The sequence below is a fragment of the Colias croceus genome, chromosome 28 (assembly GCF_905220415.1).
Source record: "Colias croceus chromosome 28, ilColCroc2.1".
In the NCBI taxonomy this organism is placed as follows: Eukaryota; Metazoa; Arthropoda; class Insecta; order Lepidoptera; family Pieridae; genus Colias; species Colias croceus.
In genome coordinates, this window is record NC_059564.1 from 929,826 (window position 1) to 955,277 (window position 25,452).

At 35.8% G+C, this 25,452-nt stretch overlaps 1 protein-coding gene across 4 annotated transcripts; it reads left to right on the top strand.

The window, feature by feature from the left end:
* The first annotated feature begins 15 nt into the window (after nucleotides 1-15).
* Nucleotides 16-24,326, top strand: LOC123704080 (synaptic vesicle glycoprotein 2C-like). Of its 4 annotated transcripts, none has more exons than XM_045652343.1 (15): nucleotides 16-258; nucleotides 6,373-6,521; nucleotides 6,989-7,131; nucleotides 8,871-9,018; nucleotides 9,856-10,018; nucleotides 10,827-11,045; nucleotides 12,184-12,304; nucleotides 13,088-13,228; nucleotides 14,101-14,193; nucleotides 16,453-16,733; nucleotides 17,575-17,716; nucleotides 18,800-18,869; nucleotides 20,091-20,250; nucleotides 21,558-21,702; nucleotides 23,640-24,326. In XM_045652343.1, exons 2-14 carry the CDS (start codon nucleotides 6,407-6,409, stop codon nucleotides 21,697-21,699), a joined length of 1,938 nt encoding a protein of 645 aa, XP_045508299.1. In that variant the 5' UTR covers nucleotides 16-258; nucleotides 6,373-6,406; the 3' UTR covers nucleotides 21,700-21,702; nucleotides 23,640-24,326. The 4 variants fall into 4 exon arrangements, with proteins under 4 accessions (XP_045508299.1, XP_045508300.1, XP_045508298.1 ...); XM_045652344.1 differs by lacking the exon at nucleotides 16-258 and adding an exon at nucleotides 262-370; XM_045652342.1 differs by lacking the exon at nucleotides 16-258 and adding an exon at nucleotides 1,491-1,650 and having other exon boundaries at nucleotides 21,558-21,706.
* Nucleotides 24,327-25,452: the final 1,126 nt, after the last annotated feature.

Consider the following 25,452-nt stretch of genomic DNA (forward strand, 5'->3'; position numbering starts at 1 on the left):
TTTACGTTAAAAAACCGATATGAAATATGAATAACGTTAATGTGTCTACGATATTGTGAACAACACATCTATAGAGTGGTCTAAACGTGTAAAAGTGTTTGGTAGTTGGCTTACCCGGTAAAATTTCATGATGAATTTTATATTGTGAAAAAGTGAGATGAGTGAAGTGTAAACATTAAAGCGTACAGCAGGTTTTAATTATACAATTATACACACGGATACAAAATTGCACTTACACGAGCAATATCAAATCACAATGTAATTTGGGGCATATTTTTTCTAAGCACTGATATTTTATGGCTTTCAGTGTTGTATTTTAATTTTTATGGATAGAAAAAGCTGTATATTGCTTATTAGGGATATTTAAATTGTAAGTGTACTTATTTTTTGCGTATAATATAGACTACATACATAATATTATATTATTCTACACTTTCGCTAGGTATATACCTATATATTTTTTAATTCATACATCGCAGGCCGCAGCACCGCTACATTAATTTAGATCAATTTTTATTACTTTTCTTTAAAAATGTATGTTTAAGCTGAAATTATTTATATTATCAGTAGGTATCAATAGTAAAAAAAATATTTATTTAATATTTTACAAGCATTTTACAATAATATTAGTCTTCATTGATTTCTTGTTGTCATAATATAATTGCTTAAAATTTGTTTTCCTTCCGAAAAATCTAAATTAAGTCCGTATGAACTGTATTAAAATCCATTTCCCTTTATTTCAAACAAGAAATATTATTCTGTTTTTGGAAATCCACTAGTATATCTGTGGTCGCTCCATGACATTTTGTGGTATATTTGACAGCTTTTGTCAAAACTCAATTTCAAGTTGTATTGCCAATTCATAATTATTTATAAAATTCATACTACTTTACTACGAGAATAATAAAAGGAAACTTAATAATCATGTATCATTCTTATGACAGTTATCTTTTTATAGCAATAAAATAAGCAGATTTCTTACTGAACAGATGAGAGCAGTGGTGGCTCAGTGGTGAGACCTCGGACTTCGAATCGATAAGTCCGTGGTTCGAGACCAGGCGAGCGCGCAGGTAATAAATTGATTTTTCAATTTATCTGCGCATGTTGTAACATCACCACTGCTCGAACGGTGAAGGAAAACATCGTGAGGAAACCGACATGTCGAAGAATTAAAAAAGTTCGACGACATATTGTGTCATCCGCCAACCCGCACTTGGCCAGCGTGGTGGATTATGGCCTGTACCCTCATAGGAGGCCCGTGTCCCAGCAGTGGGAACGTATATGGGCTGATGATGATTACTGAACATTTAAGATTTTTCTTGGAACATTCTTCTGAAATGTGGTACTTTTTAAAATGATGCTGGCAGCACTGGTTCATCTTTGACGGGCCTTAAGATTGCGACTGAAGGACTTGTATCCATGGTTATGAATAAATTATTAAAAAAAAAAAAATTTGACGGACCGAGTCTTGACCGAGTCTGACGCCTACCCGTACCTATCAAGTTTTATTTTGCTGCTTGCTTTCTTTGTGTGATAAGTTTATTTGTTTATTTTGTGTGGTTTAAAGTATTAATAACACTGTTTTGCACAAATGAAACGCTAATATACCGATTCGAAAATATTTCGTGTGTGACATATCTGTTTATAAAAGTGAGTATGCACTATAATATAAATTTAACTTGTTGAAATCGTATCAGTAATTGGTATCAAGTTTTCTATTTTTACGCCCTGGGTTCCGTACGTAGTTAGTCGAACTGTAATGCTTCTGCGTCCGTTGATAATATAATATGTTTATTTAAACTTAAAAATTTGTGTTTTTACGTTGAACGTCAGAACCGGTGTTAACGTATTATTTTTTAATTATTATCTACACTACTGCTTTATTAAATAAAAGAAAAATATGAAAGGAGGTAGAAATTTTTTAATTATTATCGTCATTTAAATTGTCAATAAAAATCAAGGTACAAATTTGATAACATTATCACTTTAGACAAGCATATTATCTTATTAGGATTATGTATTTAGCCTGAGGCCATAGTAATTAGTAAATTAATTGATACACCAATGTGTGTTTCTAATTCATTCAGTACCTTTAATGATTTATAAAGTCTTGTTGTTATATATTGTATGGTCCTTATTAACACTCTTTTTATTTTATTTATATTGAATTTCATATCCTAACTTAAAATATAACACACAAATTAATGGGTCTATAATAATCTATTCTCTGTAAGTATTATATACAATATGAAAAACTCAGTAATGAATTCTTGAGCATATGTAAATTATTGGGAATCATTTAAATTCATACCCAAAGGAAGATGGTTTATTTTTATAATCAAAAGAAACAGAACTTTGCTGAAAAATGATCTTTCTTGTTTTTTTGAACAATAGAATGAAAAAAAAAACATATAAAAGGAATATTATTTTTATTTTCGTCATATTAGCCAAAATATCAATAATTTCCTAAGCATTAGGAAATTAAACCACTTCAATAACAATAAAAATGGAGGAGGGGGATAAAAGTGTATTATCAAAGATACCATCATATCAAGACAGATGACTCAAATGATTCAGCAATTTATTTTATGACTAACGTCTCAGGATTATAGAATGATTGTTGAGTTATTTTTGTATTTCTAGTCTAAACTCAAACATTTATTTATTCAAGTAGACATAGTTAAGAAGCACTTTTGAATCGTCAAAATACAGAAAAAAATAATTTACCATATATTTTATTTAAATAAATGAAAATTGTTACATAATATTTGAAAACAAACTTGTACAAAACATTTCGACTGATTTATATATTGACTAGCTGCTCCGCGCGGTTTCACCCCCGTGGCTCCACCCCTGTTGGTCGTAGCATGATGATATAGCCTATAACCTTCCTCGATAAATGGGCTATCCAACACCGAAAGATTTTTTCAAATCGGACCTGTTGTTCCCGAGATTAGCGCGTTCAAACAAACAAACAAACAAACAAACAAACTCTTCAGCTTTATAATATTAGTATAGATTTGATATGGGTAATAATCTATTTTTTTAAGTTCCAAGTAATAACGGTATAATATTTGTCAGGTCAGCTAGTGTTTAAATGTGCTAATTTAATTCTGTTGGGTAATATATGTTTAACAGTATTTTAAATAAATATTTATTCAATTAACAAGTAATGTGTTAATGCAGAGTACTTATATAGTGATTATAATCCATACTTAATATTATAAATGCGAAAGCAACTCTGTCTGTATGTCTGTTACTCAATCACGCCTTAACTACTGAACCAATTTGCATGAAATTTGGTATAGAGATATTTTGATACCCGAGAAAGGACATAGGCTACTTTTTACCCAGGGAAAGAGATTTTATCCCGGAAATCCCACGGGAACGGAAACTATGCGGGTTTTTATTTGACTGCGAAGGATTTCTTTGAAGGTTTTATTTGACCGGAAAGCTAGTATATAATATTATAATATAACAAAAAATAATTATTTTATCAATATCTGTGCCCTGTGGTTTTACCCACATTTCTCCGCTCCTCTTGGTTATAGCGTGATGATTTATAAGCCTTCATCAATAAATAAACTTACGAAACACCTGAAGATTTTCCACTTCAAAGATTATTATTTTTTACATTGTTATTAGTACTATTTTTTTAAGGATATCGGTTGTTAATGATTCTGAAATAGAAATCTGTAGACACACATATTTATAAAGTATAAACAATCAAGTTTTGTTTTTGTTTTGCATGCATTCAATTGTTTTTATAGCATTTAGAATGACAGTTGAGCAATTATTTCGATTTTATATATTGTTTTCATCGAGTACTTAATTTATTTAGGGATGGACCACTTATCATGCAAGGTCTAATAAATTGCTGTATTTAAAACAGATGTTCACGAATTAAACTCGCATGAATGGGGTTTAGTAAATATCATTGGCTGTATTAGGTTTAATCGTAGATAAATCATATCACCATTTTTTTTTTATTTATTCTAGTACCTACATATTAGAAATTTCATGATTTTGCAATCGTGGTCTTTGTATGGTTTCTAGGAAAATTTACATCTTTCATACAAAAAAAAGACGTGTGGCACTCGGGGACTGCCGCGGTAAAGCTATTGCATGCTATGCCTTCAAGCCACACCTCCGCCCGTCGGAGTGGGGAGCGTGAGGTTTTTTCGTTACGGAATTTCTCGATCGGTCCCCGCGCTCAAGGCCCGCGATAGAAGCTATGCAATAGCTTAATAAAAAATAAACATTTCGTTTTTTTTAATAAGAAAATATCTTATATCTTTATATACTTAAGAGAAAACATATTGATCTTGAATTCCACATATCATGCAACATACATAAGAGCCCCCGCAGACCACAGACTTTTTATCGGCCGATAGTTTAGTCGGGTTGGCCTGCTAGTACGCACACCGGTTCAACTAAACAGTTCAGTCGGTTATGAGTGCGCAAACTATCCAACAGTCTGCCGACTATTTGCTAGTTTCTAACCAACCGTTGAAAAGAGTGGTCGCACCGCACAATGTAAATTAATAAAACATTGCATAGAATTGTTATTATTGCTCTCATACACCGGAGGAGGAAAATTAAAAAGAGAGCTCGAGAGTATTGGGTGCATCCTATCTTTAGTGATAGATTATTAAATGGAAAATTTTACACTATGCATTCCAAATTACTCGATTACCCTAAAAAATTTTCGCCTTTTATCGAATGAGCAAAACTAGTTTCAACCAACTTGTCAAATACAATACTCTTTTAAGTTTTCCTTATAAAGTGGAGGGCGTTTTTCGACTTCCTCGATCAAAGTTACGATCGAAAATTCCGAAATAAGCGACTGAGAATTGAGCGACGCCATTTTACAAAACACGCGCGGCCGACCATTCGCTGTCAAAGCTCGGAGCGAACTGAACATGAACTGAACTATTGGCCTAGTCGGCCGACTAAAAAATCGTCGTGTGTGCGCGTGTGGTAGGGAGCCAATACTGATTATACAGTCGCGGTCGGCCGATAGTTTGCCGACAGTTTTGTTTGAATTGAATCGGGAAGCCCATCAAACTTGTTTATCGGCCGATACCTAATCGTCATAGTGTGCGTATTTGCTTACATATGCGTAGGTACTGATTAAGAGCCCGACCAAACTATCTGCCGATAAAAAGTCTGTGGTCTGCGGGGGCTCTAACAAGAATTGAAACCATAAACAAATGAAATACATATAGGCAAATCATATGCTTAAAATCTGATGCAGATCAAAATATACATATATATATCAAAAATAAAGTGAAAAATGGTTGAAAATGTTGAAAATATAAAACCTCTATCCACCTAAACCAAACCAATATCAGTGTGTCGCTTATAGTATTAAAGATTGAAAGAAAACTAGATTGATTTTCACTGTAAATAATTTAATAGCAAGCCAACTGCACGCTAAATAATGACACTAAATACTTACTTCTATCTTGAATAGTCTAGTACTTTGTGATACGACTAAGAATAGTAACATCAATGATATTTATGTATCAGATTTCATTTGAAAAAATACAATTTCTTAGTAAGTACTAAGAAATCCTTGTTTTCATATCAATTACAGTGTATTTTTTTTTACCTGATCCTAATTTGAAATTTCTGTATTGTTTAACTTATCTAAATTATTAATTCATTTGAATTAACAGCTATGACGTCACAATATGGCGCCGAGTCAATCCTATTCTTGGTTGTATCGGACGTACGTATTACGCTGGTTTTAAAATTTAAAGTCACGCTGACCGGACGCTGACCGTCGGCGCTTACAGTCGAAACGTATGAATATTTATGAAGTGTTTAGAATGATTTTTTGAAGTAAAACTTCTTTAGGCGCGTTGAGAGTAAAATTTAAAGGTCGCATCATGGCAATACCGTCACGTCACGGAGCAAGGCGACGATTTTGGTATCTTTGAATCTTGCTAAATAAGTTTCAATTTTGACACGTGTGCTCGTCAAACATGCTCTTTTTTATTTGTTTATTTCGCGTATAATGCGTAGGTCTGATTAAATGCATTATTATTTCGCATGTGCTTTATATAGGAGGTTCATACGTTTCCACTGTCAGCACCGACGGTTAGCGTGACACTAAAACTGGCCTTAATGTGATTTTATATATGACTAGCTGTGAACTGCTCCTGTTGGTCTTAGCGTGATGATATATAGTCTATAGCCTTCCTCGATAAATGGGCTATCTAACACCGAAAGAATTTTTCAAATCGGACCAGCAGTTCCCGAGATTAGCGTTTTCACACAAACAAACAAACTCTCCAGCTTTATAATATTAGTATAGCTTTTATATAGCTTATACATTTCACGTCAAATATCTTTCGATATTTCCAGATGTGTCTCAATAGTATAGCTCACAGAGGGCACAATGGAGGAGCAAGCGTGTTTGGTGCGCGCGCGCTCTGATTCCGAGACGTCGTCGAAGCTCGGCAGCTTTGGGTCTATAGCGCATACCATGACGTATACCGAGGATAGGCTGACGGGTGAGTTTGTAACAACTAGACTCACAATAACGCTCGATGAATTGACTCACAATCACAACTCACAATAACAACTCACAATAATGCTGGAAAACTGGACTCATTATCATAACTCACAATCATGCTCAACAACCTGACTCACTATCGCAACTCACAATTGTACTCAACAACTCGATTCACTATTACAAAAAAAAAATATGACTCTCTAACACAACTCACAATCATGCTCAACAACACTGTGCTCAGATAATAAACAACTGTATGTACAATAAATAACTAGACGATGAAATCACGCTCAAAAAGTATTCGACGCAAAACTCTGCCTATGCATAGGCAGACTTTTGTAATACGATACCTAAGTCTTTGAATGTTACTGCCATGAATTAAGATGCTAAATGAAATGAAAGTTTTTTTGGTCCTAAAAAAAATATTCTTCAAATGTTGCAACACCAAAAAATAAAATATTCCAGCTGCGGAAGGTAGCGGCGAGCCTGGCAATACTACCAACATGGCTGCCGTGCCACCGGACAACGACGCGAACGATAGCGGGGAACTACTCGATTATAATGATTCGAGTGTTCTCGAACAGTTCCATGAGGATGCTTTGCGACAGGTGAGAAAAGAGGATGCATTTATCACTACATAGTATAAAACAAAGTCGCTTTCTCTGTCCCTATGTCCCTTTGTATGCTTAAATCTTTAAAACTACGCATCGGATTTTGATGCGGTTTTTTTTAATAGATAGAGTCAAGAGAAACGTTTTTTGATTATGTTTAGACAAAGCGGGCGAAGCATCGGGCGGTAAGCTAGTTTCATTATAATCGGTTCAGTAGTTTATGCAATACAAAAGCATACATATACATACATACAAACCTTTCCTCTTTATAATATTATTATAGATAGTATAGATTAGCGGGCGAAGCTGCGGGCAACAACAAGTATTAGCGTAATATTATGTACTTCAGCAATTATCTAGATTCGTAAATAAACGTTACGAAATTCTTTAATACATTCTCGTCCAGATATCGATTATCGAAACCTTACGTTAGTTGATGCCTAAGAAGTTGGCCTCAAAAAGAGTTTCATAATGTTATTGAATTTAAAGTGACGTCATCGTAATTAATTTATAATTAAGACTGTTCACCTAAAACGCGTGTAACAAAAACAATACTAATATACAAAATAAAGTTTAAGATTTTATTTGTATGATCAAGCTTTACTCCAGAACCGATTGCATCGTCAAAAATTCAACAAATTATTACCTAATACCTTTCGCTTGAATCGTTTTAGCTATTAAAAACGTGTGTGCCGAGCAAACGTGTCAGAATTGAAACTTCTTTGGCTGGATTCAAAGATGATGAATTATGAAGTGAAATTTTTTTAGGCGCGTTGAGAGTAAAATTATAAGGTCGCGTCGCTTCTTACCTTCAAACCGTCATGGAGTAAGGCGACGATTGTTGTATCTTTGAATCTTGCCAAGAAGTTTCACTTCTGACACGTGTGCTCGGTACACACTCTATTTTTAACCGACTTCAAAAAAAAGGGGAGGTTATCAATTCGGCCGGTATGTTTTTTTTTATGTATGTACACCGATCACTCCGAGGTTTCTGAACCGATTTATGTGATTCTTTTTTTGTTCGATGCGGGATTGTGTCGAATTGGTCCCATAAAAATTTTATTCGGATAGGCCCAGTAGTTTTTATTTTATAAGCATTTTTGTCTGTATTTGTAAATGTTGCAAGTGCAAGTTTGAAGTCGGTTGTTTTTAACGCAGTTATTTGAAACTAGCTTCCGCCCGCGACTCCGTCCGCGCGGATGTCGGTCTTTGCGTGGCTGGTTTATTTCTCCATTTTGAGTAACTCGGACAATGACATCTTATAAATATCTATTGGACCCAAATACGGCTAGGTCTATAATAATACGCAACGTGTGTTCGCGGTACCTACTACAGAATAACGTCTATGAATAACTGAAAAATTGAGATTAATTTTTTTTCTACGTATTTTTCCAGGATAAAAAGTATCCTATTTTACGCCCAGGATAATAAGGTATAATTATACCAAGTTTCATCGAAATCGAACCGGTAGTTTTCACGTGATGTCTTCACATACAGACAGACAGACAGACAAAAAATTTTTTAATCACATATTTGGGCTTGGTATCGAACCAGTAACACCCCCTGCTATTTATTTTTTCAATATTTTCAATGTACAGAATTGACCCTTCTACAGATTTATTATATGTATAGATTATATTATGTCTAAATTTCATTTACTGCTTTAGTACAAAAAATTCAAACATGCAATCGAGCATAAATTGCACCATTTTTAGTAGCAAATAACTAATTTGCAGGCGGGTTGCGGTTTATCGCAAGCGCGCGTGATGCTAGCGGTCGGGCTGTCGGTTATCGGCTCGGCGTTGGAGATGTCGTCCATACCGTTTGTGTTGCCATCCGCCGAGATTGAGCTGTGCGTGTTGCCGCATGAGAAAAATTGGCTGGGTGAGTTTTTCGTTATTTGTTTTTGACATTTTTTGTGTTTTTATGAAGGAATAAATTGATGCGGATATATATTTGAGTCTAAACTCAAATACCTATATGGAAAATTAGATTAATAATGACACAAGAATATTATAATTTATTACGTACCTAGTTATTTTTAAAGTGCTAAATTTAATTTAATTATAGAGCAATATTTATTATAATAGAAAATACATGGCTTGTCGTTTGCTCTTGCTGTTTGTATGTGTGTGTGTTTATTATGATAATTAAGTATAGATGAAGACGTGGATGGTGATGGTGATGAAAAAATAGTGTTGGAGAAGGTTTTCAAAATAATGATATTACTGTTATTGTTGAAGATATTCATAATTATTACGATATTTTTTATATCTGTAATAATGTAGATGATGATGATAATGGTGATATTGATGTTGATAATGACCTTAAACATGATGATGATGATGATGATCTTCCCAGTGATGATCAGCATAATGGGTGGGTATGTTGTTGTTGTGGGGTGGGGGACGCTCGCTGAGAGACTGGGATGGAGACGAGCGTTGTTATCAGCACTTGCTGTCAACGTGATATGTGTGTGTGTGTGTGTGATGATGATATAGTATATGGTGATGTAGGTAATGATTATAATAGTGTGGATGATGATGAATGAAAAAGTTTTGGAGAAGATTTTGATAAAAATGATTATTTTATAACTGTTCTTGTTGAATATTTATACAATAATGTAATAAATGATGATGACGACGTTGACTATGGTTTTAATAGTTTTGACGGTGATTATGATGATGATGATGATGATGAAAATAATGATGATTTTCCCAGTGATGATCAGCATAATGGGTGGGTCGCTCGGTGCGGTGGGGTGGGGGGCGCTCGCTGAGAGACTGGGAAGGAGACGAGCGTTGTTATCAGCACTTGCTGTGAACGCTGTGTTCGCTGCTATAGCGGCTTTCATGCCTACGTACGGGACTTTTATGATGGCCAGGTGAGATTTGTTTATTTATTTTGCGTAGATCATCTATATTATTGTAAGAGCTGTCATTAGTATTAATAAGAATAAATAACAATGAATATTAATAATAAATTAACATTTATATTATTAACACAATGAATATAAGATTACGCTTTCGATTACATTATTAACCGACTTCAAAAAAAAAGGAGGAGGTTATCAATTCGGCCGGTATGTTTTTTTTTTATGAATGTAAACCGATTACTCCGAGGTTTCTGAACCGATTTACGTGATTCTTTTTTTGTTCGATGCGAATTGGTCCCATAAAAATTTTATTCGGATAGGCCCAGTAGTTTTTATTTTATGGGCATTTTTGCAAGTGAAAGTTTGAAGTCGGTTGTCTTTAACGCAGTTATCACTTGTTTTTTACTTAATGTGTTGTTCTGGTGCCTTTTCGTAACGAAATGATTATCTGAATTGATTGTGAAGTGTGAACATGCTTGCTTTTAGTTTTTACTATTCAGCTACATAGACAATAAAAAATTAAACATTTTTATATTAGAGTTGACATGTTTCACAAAATGAGGGGACGAGAGTAAAGAGTACATTTGTAGAAGTCTTAATAATGCTGTTATTTGATATGGTCCTTTGAGTTGGTTTAATATTTATGGCAATGAAAATGTACATTTTATAACAATTACATATTTTGACGACTTTTCCTACCTTATTTAACTATTATAATAAAGCAGAAAAAATTCTGGTCCTTCGAGTCAGCACTTACTGCAGTTCCAAGTTCCAACTTATCACAACAAAACTGTACATTCCAAAAAAATCCCACCAGATTCTGTTCAGCCATCGGTTCCGGGGGCATAATACCGACCGGGTACATATACTGCAGCGAGATGATATCCCGGACCCGTCGGACCCTGCCCCTGGCTATGTTCCCCGCGTGTATGGGCATCGGGATCCTAATAGCGGCCGGGTTGGCGAAGGCAATACTGCCCTACACTGGGGCAGAGGCACTTATCGAGAATAAGGAGCATTTTAGCGCGTGGCATAGGTTAGTATTTTGGGATTTGGCGGGTAGTTTTATGTTAAAGTACCTCCCAAAATGAAAAAAGTATAAAAAAATAGCTTTAAAAAGTTAATAATTTTATAATAAAAAATAATAAAACGCAATTCAAAATCTATTAAATTACTCATTTTAACGACTCCCGGAAAACTTTCCAAATACGATATAAACGTTCACTAAAAATTGTCTGAACTAAAACTCTGCCCAATATCCATCTATAAGGTAGAGTTTTCTAATGAGCGTATACAATAGACTTTGAACATTACTACCAAGAAATAAGGTGCTAATTTCAATGAAAATTTATACAACTTTTAATAGTCGATTTTGAGACTAGTAATTATTGTTTATCATACTTTAAATTTGTATTATTTGACTGACCGGTTGGCTTGGTTGGTAGTGATCCTGCCTTCCAAGCCAGAGGTCGTGGGTTCGATTCCCACCCGGGGCAAATATTTGTGTGATGAACATAGATGTTTGCTCTGTGTCTGGGTGTTGATTATCTATATAAGTATTTATTTAAAATTATATATGTATGTTTATCAGCCATCTGGTTTCTATAACACAAGCGAAAAGCTTAGTATGGGATCAGATCGTGCCGTGTGTGATAATTGTCCCGAAATATTATATTAAACTAGCTGCTCCGCGCGGTTTCACCCCCGTGACTCCTCTCCCGTTGGTCATAGCGTGATGATATATAGCCTATAGCCTTCCTCGATAAATGAGCTATGTAACACCGAAATAATTTTTCAAATCGGACCAGTAGTTCCCGATATTAGCGCGTTCAAACAAACAAACTCTTTATAATATTAGTATAGATTATTAATGTGGAAAGTTTACATTGTATTATTGTAGTATTGCCTAGGCCCTAGACTATAGAAATAGAAATAGAAATAGAAATCGTTTTATTTGCCACCATGTAACTCTTAGTAATTATTTTATTAGTAATTATACACAAAACGGAAAAAAAAGATAGTAATGGAGGCAAAAAGGACTCCCCGTCAGCAAAGCAGCAACCATTATTTAAAATGTGTTGCTGCACTGATTTTCAGAGGAGACCACGTGACTGTACAGATGCAATATGCAGACTAATATTAATGACATCAGTTTTTAAATAATTTTATTTCAGATATCTCCTACTATGCATGTTGCCATTGCTAGCGTCGCTCATAAGTTTGATATGGACGCAGGAATCGCCGCGGTATTTACTAGATGTTGGGAGGGAAGTTGATGCCATGATGGTGTATCAGGTATGTTCAAACGTCCAATTTAAATGAATATATAATTTGATAAAAATTTTGAAATAATTGAAGTGAAACTTCTTTATCGGGGTTGGAAAAAAATTTATTGTAACATTTTTTCGTTACGCGTGACATTTTTCCGTTACACGCCATCTTTTTCTTATCCCAACCACGCGTGATTCGACGTATTTCTGTAAAGTTGCATATAGTAAATTATTTTTTGAAAAATAAGGTCATAAAGAAGTTTCACATCTTACCTGTGTACACGCACACATTTTTTTTGTTTTGTTAGAATAATTTGTTAAAGTGTGAGCTAAAATTACCGAAACAAAATTTTCAGTTTTCTGTGTGGTTAGGAAAAACACGACCGCTTTTAAAAACTCTTTTGAAGTGAAATTTATTTAGGCGCGTAAAATGTCAACGTCGCGTCATGGAATAAGGCGATGATTTAAATCGTTAAAGTTACACTTCTGACACGTGTGTTCGGCACACATGCTCTTATTTTTCATTATTTTAATGTTGTTTTTATTAATTTATTCTATTCCCGCCCGCGGCTTCGTCCGCTTTGTCTTAAACCGAATAAATTATATCACTCTATCTATAAAAAAACCGCATCAAAATCCGTTGCGTCGTTTTAAACATTCAAGCATACATATAAGGACAGAGAAATCGACTTTGTTTTATACTATGTAGTGATCTTTATATTGTTTTTTATTTATTAATTTATGGTCCCATTAATATATTATATTTTTTATTGGTTTTTAATCCTGTGAATATATTATATTGTTACAGAGCATACACAGCGGTAATCAAGTCCGTTTGTGTGGCAAGTCGAATTTGACGAGCGACTCGGAGTACAGACTGGGCGAGCTATCTCTGCCAGGCAAGAGGAGGCCGCCGGCGTTGCATCATGTGAGGCATAGTGTTAAAATGGTGAGATTTTTTTATTTATTGAAGTTAAACTTCTTTATCGGGGTTGGAAAAAAATTTAGTGTAACATTTTTTTCGTTACGCGTGACAATTTTCCGTTACGCGCCATCTTTTTCTTATCCCTACCACGCGTGATTCGACGTATTTCTGTAAAGTTGCATATAGTAAATTACTTTTGAAAATTAAGGTCATAAAGAAATTTCACTTCTTACGTGTGTACACTAGTACACGCACACATTTTTTTTCCTACCTGTGCATTTTACCCGGTGCGGTTACACCCGCATGGCTTCGCTCCTATTGGTCTTAACGTGATGATATATAGCCTATAGCCTTCCTCGATAAATGGACTATCTAACACCGAAAGAATTTTCCAAATCGGACCAGTAGTTCCTGAGATTAGCGCGTTCAAACAAACAAATTCTTCAGCTTTAGAATAGATATAGATTAATTTTTATAGTTCCCAAAGATCTAAAAAGAAGAATTTACCAATATTCTTGCTTTGTAAAGAAAATAAATTATTCCAAATTTCCTATACCAATAGCGTACAGAGAAAGGTTGCGTTATAATTTAGAAACTACTAGCTTACCGCCCGCGGTTTCGCCCGCTTTGTCTAAAACCTAATAAATTATATACTAAAACCTTCCTCTTGAATCACTCTATCTATTAAAAAAAACCACATCAAAGTCCGTTGCGTATTTTTAAAGATTTAAGCATACAAAGGGACATAGGGACAGAAAAAGCGATTTTGTTTTATGTAGTGATTTCGACCAAATTTATTATTGAAATATCTTTTCACCAAGTAACAATTTTTTCACCCAATCTACCCAAGCGAAGCCGTGGCAAATGCTTAGTTCTAAATACGGTTTTATTTTCAGTTCTGGCAGACATTTTTTCAACTATTCTCGAATACGTATAGAAGTACTACACTGTCCCTCGGCGGGACATTGATGTTCTCTATGGCCATATCGGTAAGTTATCTTTTATTAAAATAATTATTATTATTAACTAGCTGTCCCGGCGAACTTTGTATCGCCCTGTCAATGAATGTTGTGTTACCTTTTAGCTGAACTAATTAAGGCTTTGATGAACGTAATACAATGATACAAAATAAATATTTATATGGGTTGATAGGTAATTGTATTTTATTTTATTACTTCAAACACGTCTCAGAGAAAAATGATTTAATTTTAATAAGTTGTGCAGCATGGATTAACTCTTTTCATTCTTTAACTGTTGTCGACCACACCATCGTTTCGTTTCACTTTAGTTGTCATAATTCTACCATTATCATTGGGCGATCGACCCTGATACAGTGGGTAACCATCGTTGGCTGTGATGGTCTCTGCCATCAATTTTCGTGGATACCTTTAGGTACACTCGCTGTCAACCATGCATGGTGTTTGGTGGTTGATTGTTTCACACGGTCCATGATAACAACGTCATGTCGGTCTGGATCGGTTTCAGGATTATCAATCCCCGCACACTCATATATTTTATCTTCCCGAATCCTTTCGACGAATCAAATTATGTGCATGCTGCAAGCCAGATTGTTGTCATTCGATTGAATACATCCAGCATTGAATAATCCCAAAGATGTGTTTCATTAATGTAACTCATCAGTGATCGGATTTTTTGCTTGAAAACACGTGTGGTGATGTCGTGCCGATCACTTGATATTTGTCCGGGAAGCAGCAGTTGAACAATTTCCATTCATTTCTGATTACATATAAATGTAATGAATAAATCTGGCCGACCATAATGACGAACATATTATGATGTCATTGCATCTTGCGCATATTCACTTGGGCTGCCTGTGTATGTCGCCGGTAAAATAATCAATAGACCAACATTTTCTGCATCTTCTTCGGTGCTAATTGCATCGCATAAATGGTTGCAATCTTCAAAACGCAATTTAGCTTGTTTATATTGTTGACGCAGTCGACGAAATCCACGAAATCGCATCAAAATATAATTGTCAGTATTTTTACATTTTTATAGAATTTTTTCAATAATTAATCGAACCAACCTTCTTGGTTAGTTTCCCCACCAAAAATACCTTATAAATTTCTGAAAACACGCGTAAACACAAACATTTCAGGAATTTTTATGTATCTGCTTTTATTGCGCTTTTTAAAATTTAATAATTGATTTTAAAATAAATACAAACAATATTAATTCACCCTTTTTACTTTTTAATTATTTTACACATAATACATTTTTGAACGCATGAATGTCAAACATTATTTTCTGTATTTGACAGGATTGACAACTAATGATTGACATGTACGAAAATCAAAATTTTCGGAAAATATTTATTCGTCTAGTTTTTGTTGTTTTTATGATTTATTCTTCTATTCTGGGCGGTGACAAATCCAACAAATCCAAAACCATGAAAATTGGTTCAGCAGATCTCGAGTTATAAGTGTTGGAACATACAGACTTTCTTTTATATATATAGATAAAATATTCATTAAAATATTTTTTTAGTTGGTCGAGTGCGTTCATCTACAAGAAATGTCTCTATATAAAATAACCTAATAAGTTATAGGTTAACTTTAAATAAGTATTGTTCGTTTCAAATTGAATGGCGGTTCGGAAGTTAGGTGCCGGTCCCTTAAGAGGAGGCTCCTTAAATTTTATGTGAATTTGCATTAATATTCTGAAACAGTCACACATACAATCAAAATGAAACTTTAGTATATGATTTATTGGTTCTTTTTCTTTCCATGTACGAAACAGTTACGTAATTGTAACATTTTCGCTCGATTCATTTTTTATTCAAAAATTATGCCTTTTTTAAGGATTATTACATTTTTTTAAGATTTACTTGGACTTTATGTCTAAGAATTGAGACATACGAGATTTAGTTTCGAGCTCGAACGCGATCAAAGAGCGCACGTGATATTCAACTTTATTACGGCTATATTAGCGTCTAGCACCGTAGCGGTCTAACCGGTCTCTCAGTGACAGAAATTATGTTAGGGAGCCTCCTCTTAAGTTTGAATCGTACTGTAAACGAATATTTCGTCCTTCAAGAAGGATTAATTCTTATCCGTCAACATCTACATTACATATTTATGCGTGATACTGTTAATTTTTTTTGTTACTATTGTTTATTTATATACCAAACGATTTATATAATAGCTCCTGAGATAAGCGCGTTCAAACAAACTCTTCAGCTATATAAGATAATTTATATTATTATACATAAAAACTATTTTTTCTAGTTCTACCTATCCGCCTATGTACCGGCTATAGTACAAGATATGGAAACCGAAGCATTCGCACTGTCAAAGCGAAATATTCTCAACATAACATATGAAAACGAACATTACAATGAGACTTTGGAAAATATAGATTTCACCGACGTTACGTTCAGAAACGTGACGTTCAGGGATATGTTGATGTCGCATGTTGGGTTTCTGAACTGCACCTTCGTGAATGTCGCGTTTTCGAACATAAAGACTTCGTACACGAGTTTCAAGGGATCGCTGTTTGTTAATACTACGTGAGTAACTAATTAATTCTTCTTCTCTAATCTTTTAAATGATAATAATTGAATTACTTGGTTATTGATAGCGCCTTTTAAATAAATATAATTTTTATTAAAATAGAAAGTAAAATTAACACTTATTTTGAACTAGCGGTCCGCCCCGGCTTCGCCCGTGGTACATGTTTACGTTTTCTCTACATAAGATCCCATCCTCGTACTTCAAGAAATATAATAAAAAAAGAATTATCGAAATCGGTTCAGCCGTTCTCGAGTTATGCGCTTACCAACACATTTTGCGATTCATTTTGATATATAAGATTTAATATTCAACTCCTATATTTTTAATACATCCAAATAGGTGTATGAACATTAAGACACTATTTTTTGTATAAATTTATAAATTTATAAAAAATAGAAAAAATTCGATCACGAGGCGGGACTCGAACCCGCATCCTTCGCGCCATTCATACTATTTGTTGTACATATTTCTTATTAGAGCAGTAAATGTGTTTAGTCCCCTTGTGAAATTATAAGTAATAATGCAAAAGCATGCTACTCAATGTTTATCGAATAAAATTGTCGTATACATTTTAGCAAAGCGTTTGATTTATTAGATCATGAAATGTTACTCAGAAAGAGCTTTAAAATAGGTGTTCATTCACATTGAGCGCATCAATAACCTATTCTTATTTTCAAAATTAGATTCAAATAGTTAAAATTCTCTGGCACATACACATAGGCGAAATTTCCAAGCGGGAGTTCCCCAGGGGTCTTATTTGGGACCGTTCAAATATTTATTTATTCTGATATTTTTTTTTTGGTTTTGTGGCATTCAAATTCTATTTTACGCCCACAGCATGATAGACACGGACATGGAGGTCGGTCGGGAGTTGGACGCAGCTTGTGTGTTAGTGGGCAGCTCCGTGCGGGGGGTTCGTGGGGGGTGTGCTTCTAGGGCTGACCTGGCTGGCACACTGAGGGCGGCTTTACATGAACAGGTGAGGGGGGAGGGGGGGATGTTCCGTGGGTAGGGGGGAGGGAGAGGGTGGGGGAAGTGTGTTAATGATCGGGGAGAAAGCGTGTTAATGGTGGGGGGAAAGTGTGTTAATGATCGGGGAGAATGTGTGTTAATGGTCGGGGAGAAAGTGTGTTAATGGTGGGGGGGAAAGTGTATTAATGGTCGGGGTGAAAGTTTGTTAATGGACGGTGAAGGAGATTATAGGGGAAATTGTGTGGGGAAGGTTGGAAGGAGGGGTAAGTGTAGCTAATTTTTTAAGTCAAACTTTAGAATGATTGTTATCTTTGTTCGTGTTGGTATGTTTTGTACTGTGAGTCAAAGATAAAGTGGTCAGCCGCGAGTTGGACGCAGCTTGTGTGTTAGTGGGCAGCTCCGTGCGGGGGGTTCGTGGGGGGATGCTTCTAGAGCTGACCTGGCTGGAACACTGAGGGCGGCTTTACATGAACAGGTGAGGGGGGGGGGGGAGTGGGGGATGTCCCGTGGGTAGGGGGCAAGGAGAGGAAGGGAGGGGAAGTGTGTTAATGATGGCCTCCCCCCATATATGACAGGGGAAATTGTGTGGGAAGGGTTGGAAGAAGGGTAAATGGTCGATCGTGAATTGGACGCAGCTTGCGTGCGCTTCTGCTTCTAGGGCTAAGGCTCTATCACTAAAGAGTGATCTTATAGTTTAGTGGGGGGGATGTGAAGAAAGAACGAACGACATTAGATTACATTTTTGTGCAACATTATTTTTAAATGTACCTATATATTCAAAATGATAAATTTCCTTCAAAAAGCAAGATCTAAATTGAATAAATTGTGTGTTCTGCATAAAACGAAATCGCTTTCTTTGTCCCTATATCCCTATGTATGCTTAAAAGTTTAAAACTACGCAACGGATTTTGATGCAGTTTTTTTAATATATATAGTGATTCAAGAGAAAGGTAGTTGGTATATAAACTTATTAGGTTTTACTTAAGGTACAAAGCGCGCGAAGCCGCGGGCGTAAAGCTAGTAAAAAATATGTTGCATTTTAAAGCCATCAAAAAAATAAACTATTAAGAAATTATTATGTCGATTTCAGACGTTCGGCGCACACGCAGCACTACTAGCGGCTCCGCTAACTGCAGCCCCGCTATGGGCGAGGCCCCTGGGTGAGTTGATTTGATTTTTGATTTGATTTCAAATTCAAATCCATACTATACTATAATATTAATTATATAATATAAAAATGAATCCCAAAATGTGTTGGTAAACGCATAACTTGAGAACGGCTGAACCGATTTCGTTAATTCTTTTTTTATTATATTCATTAAAGTACGAGGATGGTTCTTATGTAGAGAAAACGTAAATATGTACCACGGGCGAAGCCGGGGCAGACTGCTAGTAATATTATAAATGCGAAAGCAACTCTGTCTGTCTGTCTGTTACTCAATCACGCTTTAACTACTGAACCAATTTGCATGAAATTTGGTATAGAGATATTTTGATACCCGAGAAAGGACATGGGCTACTTTTTACCCCGGGACATAGGATAGGTTTTATCCCGGAAATCCCACTGGAACGGGAACTATGCGGGTTTTTCTTTGACTGCGCGGGCGAAGCCGCGGGTGGAAAGCTAGTATTTAATATTTAAACAAATATTTATTAGTTTTTAAGTTAATTGTATTCGTTTTAAATTAAAATTCTATTGTCTAAATAGGCACACGTTTTTCTAACGTGATTTCTCTGCAACTTAAATATTTACTTTTTGTCCCTATATGGACCTTCTTAGTGCTTTAACAAAAAAGTTATAAAATTAACGGATTTGGTCAAGCCGTTCTAGAGCTACGCTTATCAACACACTAGCTGTTCCGCGCGGTTTCACCCGCATTGCTCCTGCACTCCTGTACGTCGTAGCGTGATGATATATAGCCTATAGCCTTCTTCGATAAATGGGCTATCTACACCGAAAGAATTTTTCAAATCGGACCAGTAGTTCCCGAGATTAGCGCGTTCAAACAAACAAACTCTTCAGCTTTATAATATTAGTATAGATTTGGCGATACATTTTTCTTTATATAGATTTTTAAATGAATAAATAAAAAATGGTCCGTCGAGCCGGATCATTTTTTCAACCAAATTATTTGTTAGTATTTTAAAATTGATTTGATAAAGCATTTGTTAAGCTATTGCATAGCTTCTATCGCGGGCCTTGAGCGCGGGGACAGAATCGAGAAATTCCGTAACGAAAAACCTCACGCTCCCCACTCCTTGGGGCGGAGGTGTGACTTGAAGGCATAGCGTGCAATAGCGCAACCGCCCCAGTCCCCGAGTGACACACGTCGTTTTTTTTATTTATTTTTTAATTGTAAGGTGAATTATTTTTTTTCCAGTCGTCCTGTGCAGCGCTCTAGTATTGCTATCTCCCTCTATCTACTTCGCGCAGATAGAGACAGCACTATACGTGGTCGAGGCTGCGTATAGGCTCATTGTGACTGTTATATTCTTCACTATAAGCATAAAAGTGGTCGATGGATATCCGGCTAATTTGAGGTAAGTGACAATAATTTATTTTTCATTTATTGTACACTAGCTTTTGCCCATGGCTTCGCCCGTTTTGTCTAAATCCTGATCCTACTAGTAAAGTTTGTTTGTGACTCCTTCACGCAAAAACTGTTTAACCGATTTTCATGAAATTTGGTAAACATATAAAGGGTAACTTGGAATGACACATCTGTGACGAAGTATGTATAATTAATATACATATTACATATATTATACACACCGTTCGCAGTTGCATGGTGCTGGGGCTGAAAGAACTGAATGTTTTGTAGGCAGTTTGCGTATTATCCGTATTGGTTTACTAGGGAAGTGAACTAAAACTATACAACATCGCTCGGCAGTCGTACAGTTTATATTTATTTATTTATTCTTTATTGCTTGCTATTGAAAGTTACAATAAAACTTAACCCAGGAATACATTCAAACAAATGGCGGTCTTATACTCTTATCGCTGTGCAGCGATTTCTTCCAGACAACTAGACGTACGGAGAGAAATTAAATTAAAGGAAAGGAGTAGGGCAGAGCATCCATACTAATATTATAAATGCGAAAGTAACTCTGTCTGTCTGTCTGTCTGTTACTCAATCACGCCTTAACTACTGAACCAATTTGCATGAAATTTGGTATAGAGATATTTTGATACCCGAGAAAGGACATAGGATAGGTTTTATCCCGGAAATCCCTCGGGAACGGGAACTATGCGGGTTTTTCTTTGACTGCGCGGGCGATGCCGCGGGTGGAAAGCTAGTAAATATATAAGTCCAGTTCTGAAGCTTGTGTATATGTTTGTGGTAGAAAGTTGTTTTGAACGTTTTGTGGGCATTTGCCTTACTGTTCGTGTCTGTTTCTTTTTCGATTCTTCTTTCGTATCTTAATATATATAAATTTCGTGTCACAATGTTTGTCCTTAATGGACTCCTAAACCACTTAACCGATTATAATAAAATTCGCACACCATGTGCATTTCGATCCAACTTGAGAGATAGGATAGTTTAAATCTCAAATCGTTAGAGAAAGCGGGCTAAGCCGCGGGCGGTAGCATTTGCCTTACTGTTCGTGTCTGTTTACTATATCGATATATAAGCACAGTATTTACTATACTTAACTATATACACGTTATAAATTTATAAAGAATAGAAAAAATTCGATCACTCAGCGGGACTCGAACCCGCATCCTTCGCGCCATTCCGGGGCGGATGCCTCACCAACTCAGCCACTCGTGACCCGCCTGAGCAATCGAATTTAATCTATTCTTTCAGTTTTATGTGTCTTAAGTGTGTCTATATACACGTTTACAGGTGCACAGCGCTAGGGCTAGTGCTGGCGGGTGCCTACATGTGCGGTACGGCGGCCCGCGGAGCCCCCGCAGCCCCGCCCCCCGCCAGCGCGGCCCTCGCTGCAGCCCTAGCGGCCGCCGCAGCCCTGGCCGCGAGGGCCTAGCGTGTGAGTATACACCACTATACACTACAGGACACTACACTATACTATATTACACTACACGACATCACAGTACACCACACAACACTATACGATACAACGCAACAGGACACTACACTATATGATACTGTGCTACAGGACACTACACTATATGATACTTTGCTACAGGACACTACACTATATGATACTGTGCTACAGGACACTACACTATATGATACTGTGCTACAGGACACTACACTATATGATACTGTGCTACAGGACACTACACTATATGATACTGTGCTACAGGACACTACACTATATGATACTGTGCTACAGGACACTACACTATATGATACTGTGCTACAGGACACTACACTATATGATACTGTGCTACAGGACACTACACTATATGATACTGTGCTACAGGACACTACACTACCGGCCGCCGCAGCCCTGGCCGCGAGGGCCTAGCGTGTGAGTATATACCACCATACACACACGCAAGAGACTTGCGCACTGTATACAACACACTTTATTGTACATAACCACGAGCCAAGCAAACTGTATATGTACACTACACTATACTGCACTATAACACTAAACGATGCTATACTACACTACATGAAACTATACGACACTACACTACACGATACCACACTACACTATACTACATTATACATACATACTACATATTGCTTCGTCGCCTGCTAGTGCTGCGCTCGCTGCAGCCCTAGCGGCCGCCGCAGCCCTGGCCGCGAGGGCCTAGCGTGTGAGTGAGTATACAGCATTATACACACTCACAAGGCTTCACACTACACTATATGACTTTACACTACAGGACACTACAATACACGATACTATACTAGACCATACTGCACTATACTACACTATACATACATACTATATACTTGCAACCCGCCGCCCGCTAGTGCTGCGCTAGCTGCAGCCCTAGCGGCCGCCGCAGCACTGGCGGCGAGGGCCTAGCGTGTGAGTATACACTATACACTACAGTACAGTACAATACACGATACTATACTGCACTACACCACACAACACTAAACTATACTATACTATACTACACGACATCACACTATATTACACCAAACTACACTATACATACACACTAGCTATATACGTACATGCCCCCGCAGCCTCGCCGCCAGCTAGTGCGGCGCTTGCTACTGCGCTGGCGGCGAGGGCCTAGCGTGTGTAAGTATATGTGTATGTACTACGATACACTACAGTACAGTACAATACACGATACTATACTGCACTACACAACGCTACACCACACTACACTACAGTGCACTAAACTACACTATACACACTCACGAAGCTTGCGCACTGTACATAAACACTACACTGTACTGCACTATATAACACTATACGATACTATACTACACTACACGATACAACGCAACAGGACACTACATTAAAAGATACTAACTACCACTACACTATATGACACTAAACTCACAACATACATACAAACTATGTACATACAGCACGCCGTCTGTTAGTGCGGCCCTCGCTGCAGCCCTATAGCGTGTGAGTATACACAACCATACACACGCAAGAGACTTGCGCACTGTATGTGGACACTACACTATACTGCAATACACACTCACAAGGCTTCCCACTACACTATACTGCACTATATAACACTATACGATACTACATTACAAAATACTACACTACACTATATGATACTACACTACACAGTACTATATTATACACACATACTACATACATTCAACACCGTTCTATGTAAAACGACGCATCGTTACTGATACGGCTTTCACACAAATTTAAATACAAACGCTCAGGAGAATATAAAAAATCATCAAAATGTTATAAGTAAAAAAGTGTAGCTATGTCACCAACACAACATTCGATCTTCAAACACGGCACACTATTTTTAAATTAAATAACTATTTTAATTATATTTTGATTTATTTCAGGGAGTCTTCACGATGTGGATTGTGTGATTTCGAAAAGTGAAGTTATCCCCTACCACCATCGGGACATCGAATCATATTATTTTTAAAAGGCAGCCATTTTGAATCGAACAGTAACAAAAAATCATATTTTTTTATAAGTGAAAAAAAAAATATTTTTTAGTGATTTTTTTTTATATATTAGCAGCTATTGTACTTTCATGAACTGTAGATTTTTTGAATCGGATTGTTTTGTTTTTTTTTTTTTGTAAAAAAAATGGTAGGATTATATGAAGTGAACGGAGAACTTCCCTTTTTTGAAGTCGGTTAAAAATTAATACGTATCCTCTTTAATAAATATAAGCAAGGCTGATTCTGTAGCTGTGTGTTCGTAGCTAGACATGACATATTGAATGGATGGACAATTTTCGATGGAATGTACGCTCACTATTCATTTATATACGTAAACCTAAAATGTAGTTAGTTAAACATAGGTCGAAATTTGAGAATTGAAAAAAAAAATTTTTTTTTCATTTTTTTTTTTATAATTATGTCAATTCTCATGAATTATTTTGCATATCATAATATTATATCTTTAGTTGTAAAGTAGATAATAATAAAAAAACACGATTATATTTACTCTTCCTTTGATCTCTACCTTTCTGTATATTGGAAAATAAATTATTTTTTGTCTAAAACTGAAATTGTTAATAGATATATCAGTTCGAGCGATTTAAATGTATATTTTGTCAATAATATTAATAAAATTTTGGTGGTTTCAAAAATAACCTATAAGTAAACTTTAACTGAAAATTATTTCTTTATTCTACGCAGTTATTTCATGATAAAAGAGTAACAAACATACATACTTATAAACATTTTGTGTTAACCGCCTAGTAGGTAAATCGATTTTAAATCTGGATACTTGTATCTAGAAAAATCTATTTTAATATTAACAAAATACTTATTACCTATACATACATTATTTAAATACGTATGTATGTATTGGTCAGACATCCAAAAATATTAAAATCTATCTATACTAAGTATAATATTATAAAGCTGAAGAGTTTGTTTGAACGCGCTAATCTCAGGAACTACTGGTCCGATTTGAAAAATTCTTTCGGTGTTAGATAGCCAATTTATCGAGGACGTCTATAGGCTATATATCATCACGCTAAGACCAACAAGAGCGGAATAATGCGGGTGAAACCGCGGAGCGCAGCTAGTTATCTATATGAGAAATAGATATCAAATATGGGCATACTTTTAAACAGATATAATCAGATCAAACTCATTAAAAAAACTCAGTGCCATAAATAATACTCAATAACTAAAACGTGTTTCAATATTAAGTCAAAAGAAGTCAAAACCTCTAGTTTTTATGTCACAATAGAATTTATTCTTCGTAAATAACATGAAAATTTGGTGGTAACCCTTCACATATTAAATCAAACTAGAAAAATAATAATAGCAAACAAGATGTTTTTTTTTCATCCTAAAAAAATATCTCCAAACAAATTTTTCGCGATAGACAAAGAAAAACCGCGAAAACTGACTGAAGGTGTGAAAGAGATAGTCGTATGCGATAATGGTTGTGTTAAAAAGAGACAGATACATGCTCTCTGAAATGATAAGAAAATGATTCAAAATTTCTTTTTTTTAGTTTCTTTGTTTGTTTGAACGCGCTAATATTAGGAACTGCTAATTCTTCCGGTGATACATAGCCCATTTATCGAGGAAGGCTATATATCATCACGTTAAGACAAACAGGAGCGGAGCAATGCGGGTAAAACCGCGGGGAACAGCTAGTTTTGTTGTATATAATAAGTGGGTT